This window comes from Pempheris klunzingeri, chromosome 14 (genome assembly GCF_042242105.1).
Source record: "Pempheris klunzingeri isolate RE-2024b chromosome 14, fPemKlu1.hap1, whole genome shotgun sequence".
Lineage (NCBI taxonomy): Eukaryota > Metazoa > Chordata > Actinopteri > Acropomatiformes > Pempheridae > Pempheris > Pempheris klunzingeri.
In genome coordinates this window covers 8,916,425-8,934,659 of record NC_092025.1, presented here as the reverse complement: position 1 = coordinate 8,934,659, position 18,235 = coordinate 8,916,425, and the positions used below count along the sequence as shown (strand labels likewise).

The 18,235-nt window shown below is 39.7% G+C and overlaps 2 protein-coding genes across 2 annotated transcripts; both read right to left on the bottom strand.

Annotated features, from left to right (window-relative positions):
• Positions 1 to 4,306: 4,306 nt before the first annotated feature.
• gja2 (gap junction protein, alpha 2) lies at positions 4,307 to 7,127 on the bottom strand. Its single transcript, XM_070843184.1, has 2 exons — positions 7,053 to 7,127; positions 4,307 to 5,662 (listed from the first exon to the last, which is right to left on the bottom strand). The coding sequence occupies exon 2, from the start codon at positions 5,608 to 5,610 to the stop codon at positions 4,540 to 4,542; it is 1,071 nt and encodes a 356-aa protein (XP_070699285.1). The 5' UTR covers positions 5,611 to 5,662; positions 7,053 to 7,127; the 3' UTR covers positions 4,307 to 4,539.
• A 3,012-nt stretch (positions 7,128 to 10,139) lies between these two features.
• On the bottom strand, positions 10,140 to 13,085 carry gjb1a (gap junction protein beta 1a). The gene is made up of 2 exons (XM_070843423.1): positions 12,918 to 13,085; positions 10,140 to 10,876 (listed from the first exon to the last, which is right to left on the bottom strand). Exons 1-2 carry the CDS (start codon positions 12,943 to 12,945, stop codon positions 10,140 to 10,142), a joined length of 765 nt encoding a protein of 254 aa, XP_070699524.1. The 5' UTR covers positions 12,946 to 13,085.
• Positions 13,086 to 18,235: the final 5,150 nt, after the last annotated feature.

The window sequence follows — 18,235 nt, the reverse complement described above, 5'->3', positions numbered from 1 at the left end:
AGCAAAGAAAGTAAAGTATGTCAATTATAATATTAGGTAGAGGAACACTAATTTAATTTTCTTCTACAATATCTGATTACAGGTATATTTACTCATTTTATGAAATCAGTATCATGTCCATGTTCATGCTGTAATGGATTTTTTGCTCAATGCCTCAAATTATGTTGAGTAACGTTAAACCTGCAATTACCTGCAATTCTTTTGGCAACTTGCAGACAGTGGAATCAAGTTGTGACATTACATCTACATAATTACCTTTATATAGAGAACATGTTGGCACTTATTTACACACAACAGTTACGGAGCAACGTTGTCATTCACTGGAGTCACATCTGCATCCACCTGGCTGATATTTGCTCTTGTTTAGCTCTGGTTTTGGTCCCCACCATCTTCTGAGACAGACAGCGTAACAATGAGCTGAAACTCATTGTGAAACTGAGGGGAGCTTCAGATTCAGGAGATAATTATCAGAAGATTCATCACAACAGGTTGCACCTTTCATATAACCACATTCTGTTCACATTGGCAATTGGTACATTGTTATGAAAAATATCGATTACAGCTGATAAAAATTCAGAGGGAGCAGTTATGACCCAATAAATGCTTACTGTCTTTGTCATAGTTATTATGAGAGAGGCTCCAGACTTCACCCACAAGTCTGGAAATTGTTTTCCTCCTCACAACAGCTGAGTAACCCCCCCCCCACCACCACTACCTACAAACAATAAATACCTAGAGCCCCTGACGTGTTTCCTGTCCAGATCTGGGCCTCATTTAGCGCTCCGACTTACAGTAAGTATGACAATTTGAAGGGATGAATCCCGGCATTAGGTTAAAATGGTTATGTGGTAATGCATTTGGAAGATGACAGCACCACAGCCAGTAAGTGAGACTTTTAAAAGCTTTTAAAACATCACTGTGCTCTGTGATGAAAGGACAATATACCGACATTACTCGCTCACTTTCTGACTTTTTACACCACATATATGGAAAAAGGATGTAAGTGGTTCAGTAATCAATTTTTCAAAAAAAAAAAAAAAAGATTTTTTGTTCCTAATCTAGATAATGTGTGGACCGAACAATTCTTCTTTGTCATTATTGTAGGGTTAGGGTTACTCTTTTCCATTAGTGGGTCATATTTTGACCTGAATTCCTCACTGGCAAACTCATCTGCAACAAAAATAGAAGCTTTATAGAATGACAACAACATGGGACCATATGCGCACAGTAAATAATCATTAACAGTGAAATGTACCTTTGTGGACTCGTCCAAAAGCGTGCTCCCTGTCTGTCTGATTTACGAGCGGCAGTGTGACTCAGTGACGGATGGCTGCTGTTTGTCACTCGTACTATTCTGGCTCAGAGATTTGGTTGCATATGGTTGTAACCCAGAGTTCACAACCTTAACCCGCATCACCTGTTCAGTTTTCAGCCTTGTGAAGAGACTTCAGGCCGCTCTGGAGCTTTGAAGGTTCTCATCTCGGTTCATAACTGTAATCAAAACCAATGGAGGCCTAAAGCATTCCTCCTAAATCCTGGACAGACTACCACCATTTTGCAGAAACACAGCTTCATCAGTCACAGCCAACAAGTGTTTACAGTATTCGACTGAATGAACGAATGAAGCTATCGCTGTTATTCATAATCATCATTCATATTCAGTGAATAGATGATACACTACACTGTCATTAACTTGTCATCTTGTTTAACAATTGTGTTCAAACCAGCCGTTGGCCTGTCATTTCAAATATCAGTACCGCTTTACAGTTTGATGCACAGCAAGCCTCTCTGTCTGCACTTGGGCTACATTGTTGGCTACAACTTATTATCACTGCTGATGCAGGAGAAGGAACTTTTGGTCCCCTACCCCCCGTTTCACCCAAGTGTGCATGGGAGCTATTTATAGCAGCAGTGAGGACGTCTTTGAAGCATAGCTCTCACCAGTGTATGGTGGTATGTGTTTGGTAAATGGGTCCATTCACATCACTCAGTCTGTTTGTGTTTGCTGCAGCTTGTGGAAACCAAGCAGTTAAGATGGCAGCCTCAGGCATAAAATAAGCAGGAGAATCAACATCACAGAACAACACAGAGACAGTTAATCACATGCATACAGTAGTACTGTTTGTACCAGGCACAAAGCCTGTGTTTATTACAATATAACGTCATCAAATTTTGATGTTGTGGTACAGCTTGAAAAATAAACGATTAAATAAAACTGACTCATTCAGACCAGGACAAATAGATATTATTCAAAATATCATGCCCGCGCCTCTTTTTGAGGGATAGAAAACCACAGATTCGATAGAAGTGCTGGAATTACAATTTGAACAAGTTTGTAAGCAGTTCTTTTGTACTGAACAAACCTTCCCTTAACAGATACGTCTAATAATTATTGTGCGACTGAGCCTGAACTTGAGTGTTCACAATACTTTGGTAGATTAAGGCTGATCAGAGCTTTTTTGCCCCTTCAGTCTCCCCCCATTCAAGTGGAACAGTGCCCAACACAGTGGCCAGCCATCGCTCATCCAGACATTTTTTGTATATTTGATCGACTCACCAGGTAACGTTGTCTGAGGCTGAGTGTTGTCCTTAATTAACACCAACTATCACCAGCATCGTGTGGCTGAGAGCTTTGCTTATTAATATGGTTCTTTCTAGATTTATATTCAGCATAATTGAAATGACCAAAGCTATGTTCTGTCATTTGAAATTTGCTGTTTCCAGCCTGTTACACGACAGCATTTTTTTGTTTTCTTGGCACAAGAAAATCTTCAGCTAATCTCTACTCACAGTAGTCTCTCCACAAAGGGGCGTGGCCTTGCCACTTGAAGATACATGATGCCCATCTGGTCCCTTTGAAACAAGACTTGTTGCTGATTGGCTCCCTCATGTAAGGGTTACCAACTCCCATCCAATCAGGTGAGAGAATAGCGTTTGAGCAGACGTGACAGAAGCTAATATCTGAATGTTTTGTGCACTAAGCTTTGATAATGAGAAAAAGAGAGGAGAGAGAACAGCTTGGCATTGTTTAGTGAATGTGTTTATTTTGCCATCCTGGACAATAGAAGGCAATAATCATCAGCATAATAAACACCAACACACACCTACATTATAGGTGTATACTCTATTATTGTAATAATGGTCAGTTTTTTGGTTCATGCAACATTATGCTCATCTTTTGAGTAAACTCAGGGCACTTAAACTCAAACAAGGCAGTTTTTCATATATAGTTCAAATATGCTGGCAATAAAAAAGTATGTACTTGCGCAGTTAACAGTTTACAGTTAATTTAATCAATAAACATTCTTTTTCGACTCTGAGGTGAATATAAACCATTTTCTAGTCTAAAGTCTAAATCTGCTGAAATTATTCAAATGAAACAATGCTGAAACATCAATCATCTTATAAGAGCTTTATGCGAACATAGTCTGGTTCAGAAGCTGTGGCATTTGCTGATCCGTGGGATGAATAATACATTTCTACAGCTGCAGATTTTATTTACATCAGACAGTGACAGACAGGTATGACGCAAAGAAAAAGCTGCATGTGAGCAGAAGGAAGGCTGCCGGGGTATATCTGTGACATTTTTATGACAGGTGAAGGAGAAATGGACGGTATTTTTAGCCTCTCGGTGAGCGCAGCAGATCTGATGCCTGACTTTAAACATGAATACCGACACAACGCTCCTTTGCTGCACATCGCAAATATGTAAATGGTGTTGTTTGTGTATTTCCACATATCTACTTTTTGTAGAAAATTGAAATAAACATAATAAAACTTAATAAAAGCAAATGTTCAGTGGAAAATGTTTCTGTAAAGATAACAGCATCTGAGAATTCTCATGGTAAACTATGTTACTTAGTTTTAATTGTGTCCTTTCTAGAGTTGATTAATGGATTGTGCATGCTCCACATTTACAACCAACAGTAACCAAAAGCACTTAGTAGTAAAAGTTCATTTCTCTAACACGCCTAAGTGGCTGACAACAATACTTTCTCTTATTTGGCATCTTTTTCATTCATCTCACAGTTTTATTTTAAGTGAATTGCTTGTAAACAAAATATCTGCATTCAGTAACCTGCATTCCTCTCACATACAAGTATAGAAGTTGATTAATTTCAAAACTACTGAGCGAAGCCAAAACTGATCTGAGCATTAATCCATCTGCAGGCCAACGTTTCAGAAAATGTAGGAGCAGATTTCTAGAGAGTTTTTTGGTGCAGAAAAAAAAGCGATGGTGGAGGATAGTTGACCATTTGATACCGATTAAGACTTCAATGCAGTTTAAAGCCAGTTTGTAATGAACTGAATTGAATTTAAAAGCCCTGTGAGTTGGACAGTTCTCCAAAAACACATATTTTGCACTCAGTACTTGTTACAAGTGTACAAATCTGTCCTTGTGCACTTGGAAATCTTGAAGTTGATTACAGCTATAATCACATTAGTGTTCACTCAGTAGTTTTGTCCTTAACAGTCTTCCATATTTTCACATGCTGATGCATGTTGTTCCTGAGTCTTGGTTGAAAACACAGAAGGTCCTTAGATCTTCAGGTCATCCAGCCTGCTCTTGTTATTGCTGTGCTTGCTTGACTGACTGTTTCGGCGCAGATTTTCAACAGGCATCTCAAAGACCGGGCTAGAGGTTTTCCTCTCCTTCACATCATCTCCCTCTGCTTTACCTTTTCTCTCCACGGCCATATTGTCTCTGTTCTGCTTGTAAACCACTTTGCTGTTGTAGGGGCTGTAAGCAGAGTTCGGCTCTGCCATGCCATATTTTGAGTCCGTAGCGAAAGGTTCAGGCACTGCAGGATGACCAGTGAAGTAGTTATAGTTCGGGATGAAGGGCATGACCGCCTCAGTTAGGGCTTTGGGAGCCTCGATGGCAGCCTGGGATCGTCTGTAACGAAGGCCTTGGTGGCACTTTGTGAAACCTAGATGGTACATTTCCACCAGGTTGAGCAGCAGGGAGATGCAGGCCACGGCGAGCATGAAGAGGATGAAGACTGTCTTCTCAGTGGGTCGGGAGATGTAGCAGTTCACCATATTAGGACAAGGCCAGCGGTCACAGGTGTACATCGGCTTGAGCTCAAAACCATACAGGAAGTATTGGGCCACAATAAAGGCCACTTCAAAGAGGGTCTTGAAGATAATGTTCAAGACGTAGGTTCGCAGCAGTGCGCCTTGCAAACGCACGTGGCCCTGGTTGTCTTTAACTGGGGCCTTCTTGCCCTTGCTGCCATGTAACTGCTGTTGCTTTTCGCTCTGGTTGGCGAGGTCTTTCTCTTTCTGTTTCTCCTTTTCCTCCATGCGGACCAGATGAAGGACGTGGCCCAGATAAATGAGAGTCGGAGTAGAGACGAAGATGATCTGCATCACCCAGAAACGTATGTGAGAGATGGGGAAGGTCTTGTCATAGCAGACGTTCTGACAACCGGGCTGCTTGGTGTCACACGTAAAGCCGGACTGCTCGTCTCCCCACACTTTCTCGGCAGCGGCTCCCAGCACCAGGATGCGGAAGATGAACAACACTGTCAGCCAGACTTTGCCCACAACGGTGGAGTGTTCCTGGGCACTCTCCAGGAGCTTCCCCAACAAGTTCCAGTCCCCCATGCTGGCTCACAAATATAGACTATAGTTTTATTGACAAAACCACAAGAGACACCTGTGAGGAGAGGGAAAAATGCAGAGATTAAATGAGCAAGCATCCTTCTTTTTCTTTTTTCTCTTTTTTTGAACTTCATGAACCTTCCAAAAATACACAGCAGCAATAAATTATTCTTTGAGCACTCGGGGGAGCATAAATAATCTGTGAGGACAACACTGGTATTCTATTAGCTTTTAAGTTGATATGGCAAACTTGTTTGAAAACAGTTGGCTATTTATGCATTCTACCATTAGCTTCATTTGGAGTTCTGTTTGTGCTGATGAAATTAAGTCCAATGTTCACCTTCCTTTAGCTCTGTTTTTGGTCTCCACCATCTCATGAGGGAAATATCAGGCTCTTTACCTGCTAAATGCACCACCACGTTTGACTAGCTTGTCACTAACTTTGCGTGTCTGTAGTTTGGTGTTGGGCACGTTATATATAATAAGTTTAGCAGCAGGAAGCTGAAAACAGCTTCCTGCTGCGACCGAGAATGAACAAAAACTGTAAAATTGTTGGCTGAGAAATCAAAACAATGGGCTAATAGAGGCTAAAATGCTTTGTAGAGATGCTTGCTGTGGGTGCATTGATACACATCACACATTGTCATTATGAAAAATGATTCTGGCAGCTTTAAAAATTTGAAACAAAGGGTCACGGCAGAATCGTATTTTATTTTATTTATATATATATATATATATGTAATCACATTCAATCCAATAAGCAGATGGAATCAAAAACAGTAAAGTTACAGTGCAGTTGTGCAACTCATGATCTTCCTTGTATAGATACTATTAGAAATGTGGTATTTGCTTTTGCTACTGACATAGTTTGCTTCATACTTCACAACCAAAGGCCACTGAAACCCAGACCCACCAATAGAAACATTGATTAATCATGAATTCCCTGTTTGTATTCCCAAAGCTTGTGCTGCTGAAAAGGGCCAGGACACAGCTGACGTTGTGTGAGAGAAAGCCCTGGAGCAGGCTTGGAAGCCTCTTCGCCTGGACAAGGATCTTGTGACACAGTACCCAACAGTGCTCGTTGAATCCAGAATTAGGTGTCTAGTTTAGATTTCAAGGCATATTGGTTACAACATAGCAAAAATTTACTTTAAAAATAGTTGTACTTGTCCTTTAGAAATAGGGTATGGCAATCAGAAGTAGACAGACTGTGAATCTGAGCACCTGTTTGAAATACATGAAGACTGTCAGCCAGGAGCGAAAGGTTGTGTACTCACAGCTGAATGTCCTCATTCATTCATTTATGCTATTATACTACTATAGGTGTAATTTATAGAATACTTCACAAAAGGCCAAATTACTTTCAGAGCTGTAATCAGTTTTTTGATTGTTGAAAAAGACTTTCAAAATAATGATCTTGAGTTTCTTCATTAATAAAGACATACCTGATAATGTTCATCTCCTGCAGACGTGCAGATCCAGAATCACTTGTTGACTGAGGCTCTTCAGCTCACAACGAGGCCATGTTCTCCAGAACTACTGAAGAAACTGCAGCGCCAAGATAAACCTCTCTGAGATAGTTCCCACTGGAGGCTCTGTGATCCCGCCTGTTACCCTCCCACTCTGACCTGATCAATGCCCAATGTTCAGCTAAACCCCTGTCTGGTCCCAGAGTGAGCACAGAGCACAAACATTCCTGCTTGTAGAAAATTATAAAACCCTCAGTTAAGAGGTGTTTAAGTTCAACAGAGTGGCAGCTCAGGGGACCAGTCAGGATGCAGGTTAGTCGTACATGTCAGTGTGCTCTAAATATAATTCATGTTGAAGGGAGTGGCTTTGTTGTCCCCCTCATGGTGATCTGACCGTTGACTGTGTGGAGGAGCGTCAGACCCTGCAGAGCCTCGCTCAGTGCTGCAGTGAGCGTTACTGCTTGTTGAAGGACTGACAAGCTTTGTGCAAGGGGGCAATACATCCAGAGAAAGTTATACAAACTTGATCCTGTTCTTTAGACTAAAAGTTTAGCTAAACTTGCTCTTGGGCAGAACACACAACAGCTCTTGAGTACAGTTTTGATGTATTTCTCTTGTACTTAAGTATTTCCACCTTCTGCTATCAACTGTGCTTTAACTATGTCAGAGGAAAATATTACATTTATACGACACCTGTTGTTACATTTCTGGTTCAAATTTAATTCAAAACATACAATCAGCCAAAACATACACAGTAAACAACAATGGTGCTAAATAGTACTAAAAGTGGTTCTTTGGCAAGTAATCATATGGGAACCACTTTTAATGCTATGTAGTATCTTTAATTTCTAAAGGTGCTACATAGCAATGTCATGCCCAGTGAAATTTTGTGTGTGTATCTTGCATCAATTTAGATTACACTGTCAAAGTGTATAAAAATGATATAAATTTAGACACATCTTGTCATTAAAATATTGATTTAACTGCATCAGTAGCCTTGCCCCACATTAAACAGTAATATATAACACTTTGAAAGAACCCATTGTACATATTGAGTACTTCTATTTGTGGTACTTCAGCACATTTTGATGATGATGTTGCTTCTGCACTTTAACGTTTTTTTTTTACATTCTATCATACTGATTTTAAAGAAATATATATATATATGTGTATATATATCTAAAATATTTTTTTCTCATTTCACTGATTTCAACAACAAGCCTGATCTGATCAAACAAGACAACGGCTGATTCATAACGGCGGAGCAGTGTTGTTGCTGACTTTTTAAACAACACAATTATTGATAATTCCCTATAAAAAAAAATCCCCAGTGTCCTTCCGGTGAACTTTTAGGAAGAAATCCTTTCAACAACACGTGTGTAGGCTGGACAAAGATGTCCTACAAGTAATATGAACTTTGCTCACACACAGTCACCACTAACACTGATCACAGGCAGCAATAACAGATTGGAGGAATTTGTTTTTGGTACAGTGCTGCCAATATACTTCTCGTCAGTCTGAACTCTATAGATGGTGTGTGTTGACGTGTTCCATAAAAAGATAAGTGTCCTCGTGGTCGGTCACGGTAGGTCCAGCTGTCCGTGGGGTCAGCCATTGTCACCCACACACTGACCCCTTACATGGCGAGGCTATTGATAACCCAAACCCTGCACTCTGGCCTTCAGGAAGAGAACTTAATCAGCCTGAGACGTTTTCTCACAGGTGGCATCACGGCTCCAAGGAGCTCTCATCCAAAGATGGTGACGGAGCCACTAAACGCGTGGTAAAGCCTTATTCACCTTTTTTTTGGCTGTTTTTTCGCTGCTCCCAGTCACATTGCTGACAGCTGAGGAGGTTCACAAAGTGGCACCGCTGTGACTGCAGCTTAATTTGCTCTTGCAGATAACTGCTGCTCTCTGGTGAGCTGAGGCATCACATGAACTATTTCCACTTAGTCAGGAAATCCCATCAAAATATGCCAGATCAACGTCAACCTATTAAATGATGGAAAACTAGTGTTGGACAATATTAAGAAGCCACAAATATTTTGCATGAGTCATTTCAACATGTGTAATAGTTTCTTTATGAATTTGTGAATCCCATGAATTGGGACTTTGTGAGAAAACCTAGTAAAAATCAGACAATTACACAAACTCTGGTTGATTTTATTTTCTATATATTATTTATATTTATTCTGCTGTGTACTGACAATATATGAACATCCAGCTTCAAAATGAACGAGTTTAAATAACATGCTTAGCAATCAGTAGTAAACCTCAGGAAAAAAAGTTTGCAATTCAAGTTTTTGTGGGGCAAGTCATTGCTTTGTTTAGCCTGAATCTGAAGGAATCATTTAACCACAAAAGTAAAGAATCTGTATTAAACAAACACCATATCATTTAACATTTATGAAATACATCATGTTTGCCATGTATTAGTATAACATCTCACTAATAACAGCTGAGGAAATCCTCCAGTTCATTAGAGTCAGTGGTGATTCAGGCAAAAGCATGACAGTTGTGATCATGTTTGGTGTAAATAATTGAATATCATAAATTAAATGCCCAAAATATCACTAAATCGAATTTCCTGCAAACTTTTCAGACAGAATGTTTGAGGAATATCTTTATTTTTTCAGACCAAATCAAAATCAAAACAAGTTCAAGACAATATAAAAGGGCTAAAATGTGGCGCGTTTGAATACTACTTCATAAGACGTTACTTAATTGATCTTTATTTGGTCTAAAATCAAGCTATTATAATATTGGGTCAGTACAAAGTGCTGCTGTATACAGTCTTTTGGTTCATGCCAGAAAGCGCTGATCTTGAATTCGGAAAGAACTTGAGATAATGCTACGTGTATATTGCACGTTGGTGTGAAACATGACTGAACACGTGTTTTGTCACTGAGCTTGTAAACCAGTAGATGAATCATCGCCATCTCAAAGTGCGATGTACAGTGTTTCTATGCACCTCACTTACAAGTTAAATTAATGGCTGTTACCTGGAGCTAAAGTAACTCATATGTTCCTTTGCGCAGGCGTGAATGGATTTTGTGTTTTGTTAGTACGAACAGAGCTTTTGTTGGATCCAAGCCCCCATAGTCGAGTCTCCAGCATTGTGCAAATGCTTACCGCAGGCCTTCCCCACCAAGAAGACCACCTCTGCAATGTTGAGCAGAATACAAACCCCTGACACAGCCAGCATGAACACGGTGAAGACAGTCTTCTCTGTGGGCCTCGACACGAAGCAGTCCACCGTGTTGGGGCAGGGGTACGAGTCACACTTCACCAGGCGGATCATCTTGTAACCAGGGTAGATCATGTAAAACACATACATGAAGGTGACCTCAAAGATAATGCGGAACAACAGGCTGATGACGTATGTCCACCAGAGAGCGCCTGTGATTTTCATCTTCTGGGTCTTTATCTGCTCCAGGTCTTTGGGGTTGGTCCGCCCTGACAGTTTGTAGAGCCTCTTGTCGACATGGCGGCGGTGGGCCACGTGCATGGCTACCAGCAGGGCGGGAGTGGAGACCAAGATGAGCTGGAGCGCCCAGAGGCGGATGTGGGAGATGGGGAAGAAGTGGTCGTAGCAGACACTGTTGCACCCCGGCTGCTGGGTGTTGCAGGTGAAGCCGGACTTCTCGTCGCCCCACACGCTCTCTGCTGCGACCACCAGAACCAGGATGCGGAAAATGAACAGGACGGAGAGCCAAATGCGGCCGATGCCTGTGGAATGTCTGTTCACGCCGCTGATGACAGCATAAAATGATGCCCAGTTCATCTTTGGTTCCGGGTCTGATGGAGAAAGTGCAAAAACCACATCAGAGGGTCAACAGCTGAGAGAATATTGTGCTGAATATACTTGTCTTTTTATGATTTAAGTTTTTCCAACACATAAAGAACATAATGCAACACAGGACAAAACAAACTAAGAGTGAATCATTGAGGAGCAGGTAACAGAAGAAGCATCTAGGCACAGGAAAATAGCTGAGGAAAATAAACCCAACACAAACCAGTTAAAGTACAAATAAAATTCAACATGAATACAATATTTTCACAATAGAAACAAGAGTATTTCCTTCCTGTTGTGTCTTCCTTTATATAAATTACAAAATTAAAACCAAGCTTCATGGAATTTGAAAATTAGTCCTTGTGGTTAGTGTTTCAAAAGAGTCAAAGTTCGTCATGCGTTTGAACTTTGAGCAGCAAAATCTGGCTTTGTCTGAATCCTTCACTAGCAAAGCACAATTCTTAAATCACCAATAAAGTCTGCAAGTGCAAATCCACGAGCCTCCTAATGTCCCTGAATAAACACAGCTGGAGAGGCTCTGGTGCCGGTTTACGACACCACTCTCTCCAATACTTTTGATCACTCATTTCCAAAAAAGAGGAGCAAAGCGATATTTCCACATTCAATGAATAAAAGCAGCTTGCTCATTTTCACATTTCCATCAGCAATTCTGATCTACAGGTATCATATTTCAGAATTTAACTGGTGTGTAAAATCATTTTGTGGTTTGTAAAGTTGCCGACTGCGTCTCTAACTGACCACCCAGCATCAGCCACCATGTTTTCCCATTGCATCTTCTCCTGTTATTTGAATTAAAATCCCTCTACCAAATATTTCTCAATTTATTACCAATACCACACAAAGTGTTGGCCATGATTTTATACATGAGTGTGTGCTTTCACTTCATGCGTTATAACTTCCAGACTCTTTCTGCAGCTCCCGATTGGTTTATACCTTCAAAAAATATTTGGTCTGTCCAAATGATTAACGGATATTATTTTCTTATTAATCTGACATAACCTTTGTGCTGAAGGTATCACAGCAGTTAATGTTACCATGATGATCATTAAATGAAAAAAAAACATACACCTATAGATATTTAGAGAATACTTTCAATTAAAAATATATTATACTCATAAAATCATACTTTGTAGTAGTAGTGCTATAGTTTAGCTTATACTTTTGGTATTTTTTAACGTATACTTTTGTTTTTTTTAACAGAGATTAATCAGAGCTGAAATGATTGTATCTTTAATACATTAGTTGGTCGACAGAAATTCAACAACTATTTTGATAATAGAATGATCTTTTAAGCCATTTTCCAAGCAAATTGCCAAGTTCTCAATAGTTCCAGCTCCTCAATAGTGGGGATTTGCTGCCTTTCTTGGTTTTATGCGATAAGATGAATATCTGTGGCTTTTGGACTGTTGGTTACCTGGTTACTGTTGGTAAAAAAAAAAATATTTGAAGAGATCACCTTGAGGAGTGTGAGATGGACATTTTTCAGTATTTAATGCTTAAGTGATAATTTAAGTGTAACAGAGTAATTGAGAAAATAAGCTGCAGAACAATCGATGATGAAAATAATTGTTAGGTTTAGCAGCACATTAATAGCATCGCAGAACAAGTGGTCACTCCAGCCTCACAGTAAAGAGGATGCAGAGGTTCAATTTCCAACCCTCGATTGTCTATCTATCTAGTCCAGCGATGTCCATGGACTAAAGAGAATGTATTTAAAAAGAAGCTGGAAACATCCTCAAATATTGAGAAATAAACTCAAAAATGCAATTTAAGTCTTAGTGCAAAGTTAGTCATTTAAAGGTGGGACAATTTGGTCCCAGCAGCAGCTATGAAATTAGTATACTAGAGCGAGATAAGGTTAGAACACTTCAAATTAAATAAGTTAATCATAGGTTTTTAAAGTCCAGAATTCATTTCAAGCCGAAAAATCATCCAAAATGTTTCTCTGCTCTGTTCTGATACTTGTTGTCCTGTGTTCCTGGCATGTTTAAATTTCCAGACCAGTATAGATGGCAGAGTTGTTACCCGGCTCAGCAGGAGGTGTAAGAGGCATAGGAGGCAGCGTAGAGGACAATGTTGACCCACTGGTTTGGCATGGATGTGAGTCCAGAGAAGAAGGACGCCTCTCTGCCCCTCTCTGCAGTTGGCAGGCCACTTAAGAGTGCAACACTGAAGTCTGGCACCATGCGTCATGTGACATGCTTTCACTAGTCGCCATGGTGTAGCATGCAAAGTGGGCATCTGCACCCAACATAACGGTGACTGAAATACTCTTCAACTCTTGGCAGGATGATAATTTGTGGTCCAAAAGTGTATTGGGGTGCATTAGAGAAGGAATCCTTTGGTTCTAAAGTCATGACGATTCAGAGAATATGAAGAGTTTACTTAAACTTTACTTTGTAACCAGCTGAATAGCTGCAGATAAACCTGATTGAAGGACCGCAATACTTTTTAATTTGAATATCATCACAAGAAAGGCAAATTTTTTTGGATGAAATGTCCAAAAAAACACAACTTACTTGCTGGAGTGTCACTGCTTTTATTTGTAACTCTAGCTGTATATGCACGTATATATTATATATATAAAGTTAAGACTTTTACATTGTACATGTATAAATCTTTGTTAAAGCCTTTTCCAAACCCTTCAGAGTTAAGACATAACATAATGAACTCCTCAGAAGCACAGTTTTAGCCAGCTAAACACACTGAAAACAAACTTATTTTTCAGCTACATGATAACAAATTTAGAACTGAAGCAGACTTACCTTCAGATGTAGTTTGGAGTAAAGCACATCCAGAAACATTTACGTTGAGTTACGTTTTTTTTCAGTCTGTGACTGTGAACAAGAGTATCAGAGCACCATGACTTTGCATTGCTAATGATTTCTCTCACACTAGCCACTGCCCTGCACTGGAGAGGTCATATGCTTCTGTGCACAATATTTGCATACAATAGCCCCATTTACAGAGGCCAAACAAACAGCTTCAGAATTCAGATCAAACGTTTTAATTTCTGCCCAGCTGAGGAATCTGTGTGGGGACCGCAGTCTGTCGTCCTGTCCTTTTTGTGCTCTGCTCTGCAGAGGAAGTGGAGGGTGTTTTTGACGCAATGTGGAGTAAAACATAAAGGTCTAAAACAAAGAATGACCCATGAAATCTAAAGATAAGAGAACAAGAGTTTATTATCACAATAATCGGCCTCTCATCCAGTTATTATCTTCAGCCTTTACATCCACATTGTTGCTGCCCGCCTAATATTTAACCGCTGATTCAATCTGCTCTCTCTGTACTCTATGAGACCACATTCTGACGTACAGTACTATACAGAACTCCACTGCTTATTCTGATTAAAATCTGCAGGCGCATGGAGGCATTTCCACAAAATACACAAAAGCATCTTTTGAAAATTACTTTTCTTATTTTCACCTGTAGAACAACACAGAGCCCCTATGGGATCACCTAAAAAATATTTAGCTCGATGAGCTTTGTTTAACCAGAAATTCTCACCAAGATAAGGAAGTTTTATACAAGAGAGACTTGAGATCATGCGTACATACAACATCACAGCAAGGGTAGTGACAGCAGCGTGAGCATACAGGACACCTTCATAACCATGTGTCAATAGTTCATAGTGGATTGTGAAGTTTTGTCTGTTATTAAAGGAGATACAAGTCAGTTTAAATCCAGTTTGAATTTTTAAAGTTTTGAGGTGTTCAACGTGATGGTATCAACCCAAAATACTAAATATAAATGCACCACTGTATCTATTAGATTTCCAATAAAACGTTGTATCTTAATAGGATCTGAATAGAGTAGGTCTAGATAATGTCAAAGCAGACTGTAACCTGATGAAGGTTTGCAACAAAGCCAACAGCAATAAGATGGTATCATCAGCATAAAAATTGACATCGTAATGTTGTAATAGCATGGGCAGCGGTATTGATCCCTGTGGGACACCTCTCTCAACCATGTGGACTTGGGTATTGGCAACAACAGGATGAACTCTACTAGAAAGTTGTGATTAGAACCAGCAGTAAGAAGAACTATCAAAACCAATGAAAAGCTATTACGATCGACAGTATCAAATGCCTTGTAAAGATCTATAAGGAGTGCAGTATAATGTTGTTATGTTATGTTGTGCAACTATAAATGAATGAGGGAGAGAATTATGAACATTTTTAAAATAGGTAAAATATTTTGATCTGTGCAGGAGATGTTGTCATGCTTTGTTTTCCTGTGTGGGCTCCTGAATGAGACTGAGAAACTCACAGGCAGCAAAAAATAACATTTTCATGCCAATAAATTCTTCAAACAACAAAAATTATCTGATTTCAATCTCTGGGATCGGTTTAGTCATTCTATGTTGTCAATATCATTAATGTTTTAGTCACCTGTTTTATCATATCATTGTCAAATAGCAAATGTCATAGTAGTGTCAAATAGTGTTTCTGTTTGACTCTTTTTCTCTCAGTTCCCTTGAGAGCGTGGGAAGAAAAATCTGCTAACATACTTATGGTCACCTACCATTTTGGGACAAAAAACAGTCCCCCACAAAGAAAAATTTAAAGTTAGGATATCCCCAAGAACAAGAATGTCCTCCTTAGTGCATCAGTGTGTACTTCTGTGCGAATATAATCCCTGGAAACCACCATCTGTCAAGTCAAGTTAAGTCAAATTTTATTTATAGACTGTTGTCCAAAATTACAATGTGCCTCGGGGGGCTTTACAGTCTCTACAGTTTATGCTGCTGTCTGTCCGTAGACATCTGCTATTCATTCGGATGAGGAAAAACTCGCCCAAAAGAGCAACAGAGATCCTTTCCCAGGATCAGGCGTGTGCCGATAGACCCGAGGTGGTGCTCAAGCACCTGCTGTTTTGGCGTCTGGCTAAAGTGCCCTCTTTGTAACACAGACATGCAATCCATGTCATGTGTACAGAGCAGAGCACAGAGTACAGAGCAAAATCACAATGAAATATATAAATATACAAAATATTATAGAATACACCCAGAAGGACACTGAGTAACTTCAGATGAACCAAACAGACCTGAGACACACAACCTCCTCTCCTCCTCAGAGACCTGGAGGAGGACCTAAGCCACATAAAAAGAGGAAGAGGGAAAGATAGAAGAAGACAAACTCACACAACTTGGAGGCTTTTGGGAACAGAAACAAAAACAGAGGGTTAGAGAAGTGCAGCAATAATTAAAAAGTTTACAGTTTCTTCTCATCTGCAGGACAAACGTGGACTTTAAGTGTCAGGGTTAACCCTCTAGTGCATGAATTATTACTTGGATTACTTAAAATTGCTTAAATAATAGAAATATTTGAAAAAATTGAGGGGGTAATGTAATATACATTATATTACATTACATACATATAACATACAATTTGGGATATCGCAATTCCTAAAATTATGATTTATGATCAAGGTCAGTGTGGGACATATGGCATCAATGTGATTTTACTATTTTGCAAAAAATCTAAACTGGTTTTAATGGTGACAATTAAAACCAGACAAACCCCACAATTTTTACAATGTACTATTCCATTTTTTCTCAAAGGAATTTTGCCTAAATATTGAGCAGTTTGTCAGCTTTGGGATCCCTCAGACCTTCTCAGTGTAACATGTCCATGGAAAAAGGAGGAGCTGCTTATTTGTTTATTTGTCCTAAAACAGTAAAGGGCCCCATTGTCACTTAACTTATCAGTAAAACATGGATTTTGTATTACTGCATTTTAGTAACACTGACACTAAGTAATACAGTTAGAATCAGTTGCATATATTGTGAATGCTGTAACACTCACGAAGGGCGATACAGTGACACATAACTGTGTGATTTTAGTTGCTCTTCTGCCTGTCAGAGAGAAGTTCTCAGCACTAATAATTATATAAAAACACTTCCATGGGATCTAAGATGATTTGATATCTTTACTGACCTGTTCACCTGTTGACCTGTGCAACATCTCTTACTCTCCTGAAGGTGTTTTTGTAAACAGAGGACAGAGGAGAGGTTTCAAAGGTTGTATTTCTGACCTTTGGGCATGGCTGCAACTTCTGATAAACTGATCAAGTATCAGTTCCTGGCACAGATATCCTGTCCTGAGCATAAAGCATTTTAAACTCTGTGTATGTGTGTGCGTGTGCGTGTGTGTGTCCTGCTACAGCTCAGTCTAAAGGATGACATCTGGAGGCCATTGATGGTTATTGCAACATTTCAATGATAATCCTCTTCCATGTTAAAGTGACACAGACCGCAGTTTGTTCAGTGGATCAAGTGCTGCACCTGAACACGGGCTTCTCAGGACAGAAACATGTCTGCACACGTGTCAAGATAGCGAGTGATTATAGGTGGTTCATAATATTTGTCATCAGACAATGATCAACAGGACAGACATATTTTCACATTTCCTCCATGTGTTACTCACCTGAGTCAAGTGGCCTTTATTGAGCTTTAATACTATTTTCCATCGCTATTTGTGTCACAGTTTCATGTGTGCACTGATGTTCAGTTTAAATATCTTGCAGGATTACTGTAGCCGTGTGCTGTAAAGGACACTTCAGTGCTTGTGTAAGCTAAATCTGCTGAAGCTGCCTGCGCAGCACAGACCAGTGATATCATGGTGCTTAATCTTGAATGCAGGAACACACCCAGTAGTCACATGCAGGAGTGACCTGACTCACTATGAAAATATCACACGGTTCTCACAACATGTTTAGGAGCCCACACACAATGCGTTCATTCTGGTGTGTCCGTATCATGAATTTCTCTGAACTTAGAATAGTTTTCCTTCGGCACACAGTGCTACTGTCACTTTGATAAAAGGTCAGTACAAAGAGCCTCACTCAAGACCATCTCAGTGGCGTTGGTGTGGTTCTCCACCTACATCTGTCCAGTTTCCAGCCATAAAACCTACTTCTCTAACCTTTAGGCCAGCTGTTCCCAACTACTCAGGCTTGTGAATCCTGAAGACAAAGCAATCTCTACCTGCAACACCTCATCACTGGTAACATGTACAGTATGTAGATTTGTCCGGTTCACCCAAAAAGCTTGTCCCCCACTTTATCCGATTATTATATTATCATTTAGTTTTTCTTCTTCTTCATTCTTTCTTTCTTTCTTTTTTTCTTTTATATGACATATTATATTTTTCATGGTATCTGACAGTGAATAGGAGGAAACAAAATACAAGTCATTCATACGACCACACATTTACTCAGATTGCATAGTTTTGTGCATCGGCCTTTGTGTTTTTATACAGCGGCTGCATCACCTATTCATTTATTGAAAACATATACATAGACATATGCAAACATAATTATTAAAGAGATATATAATTGCT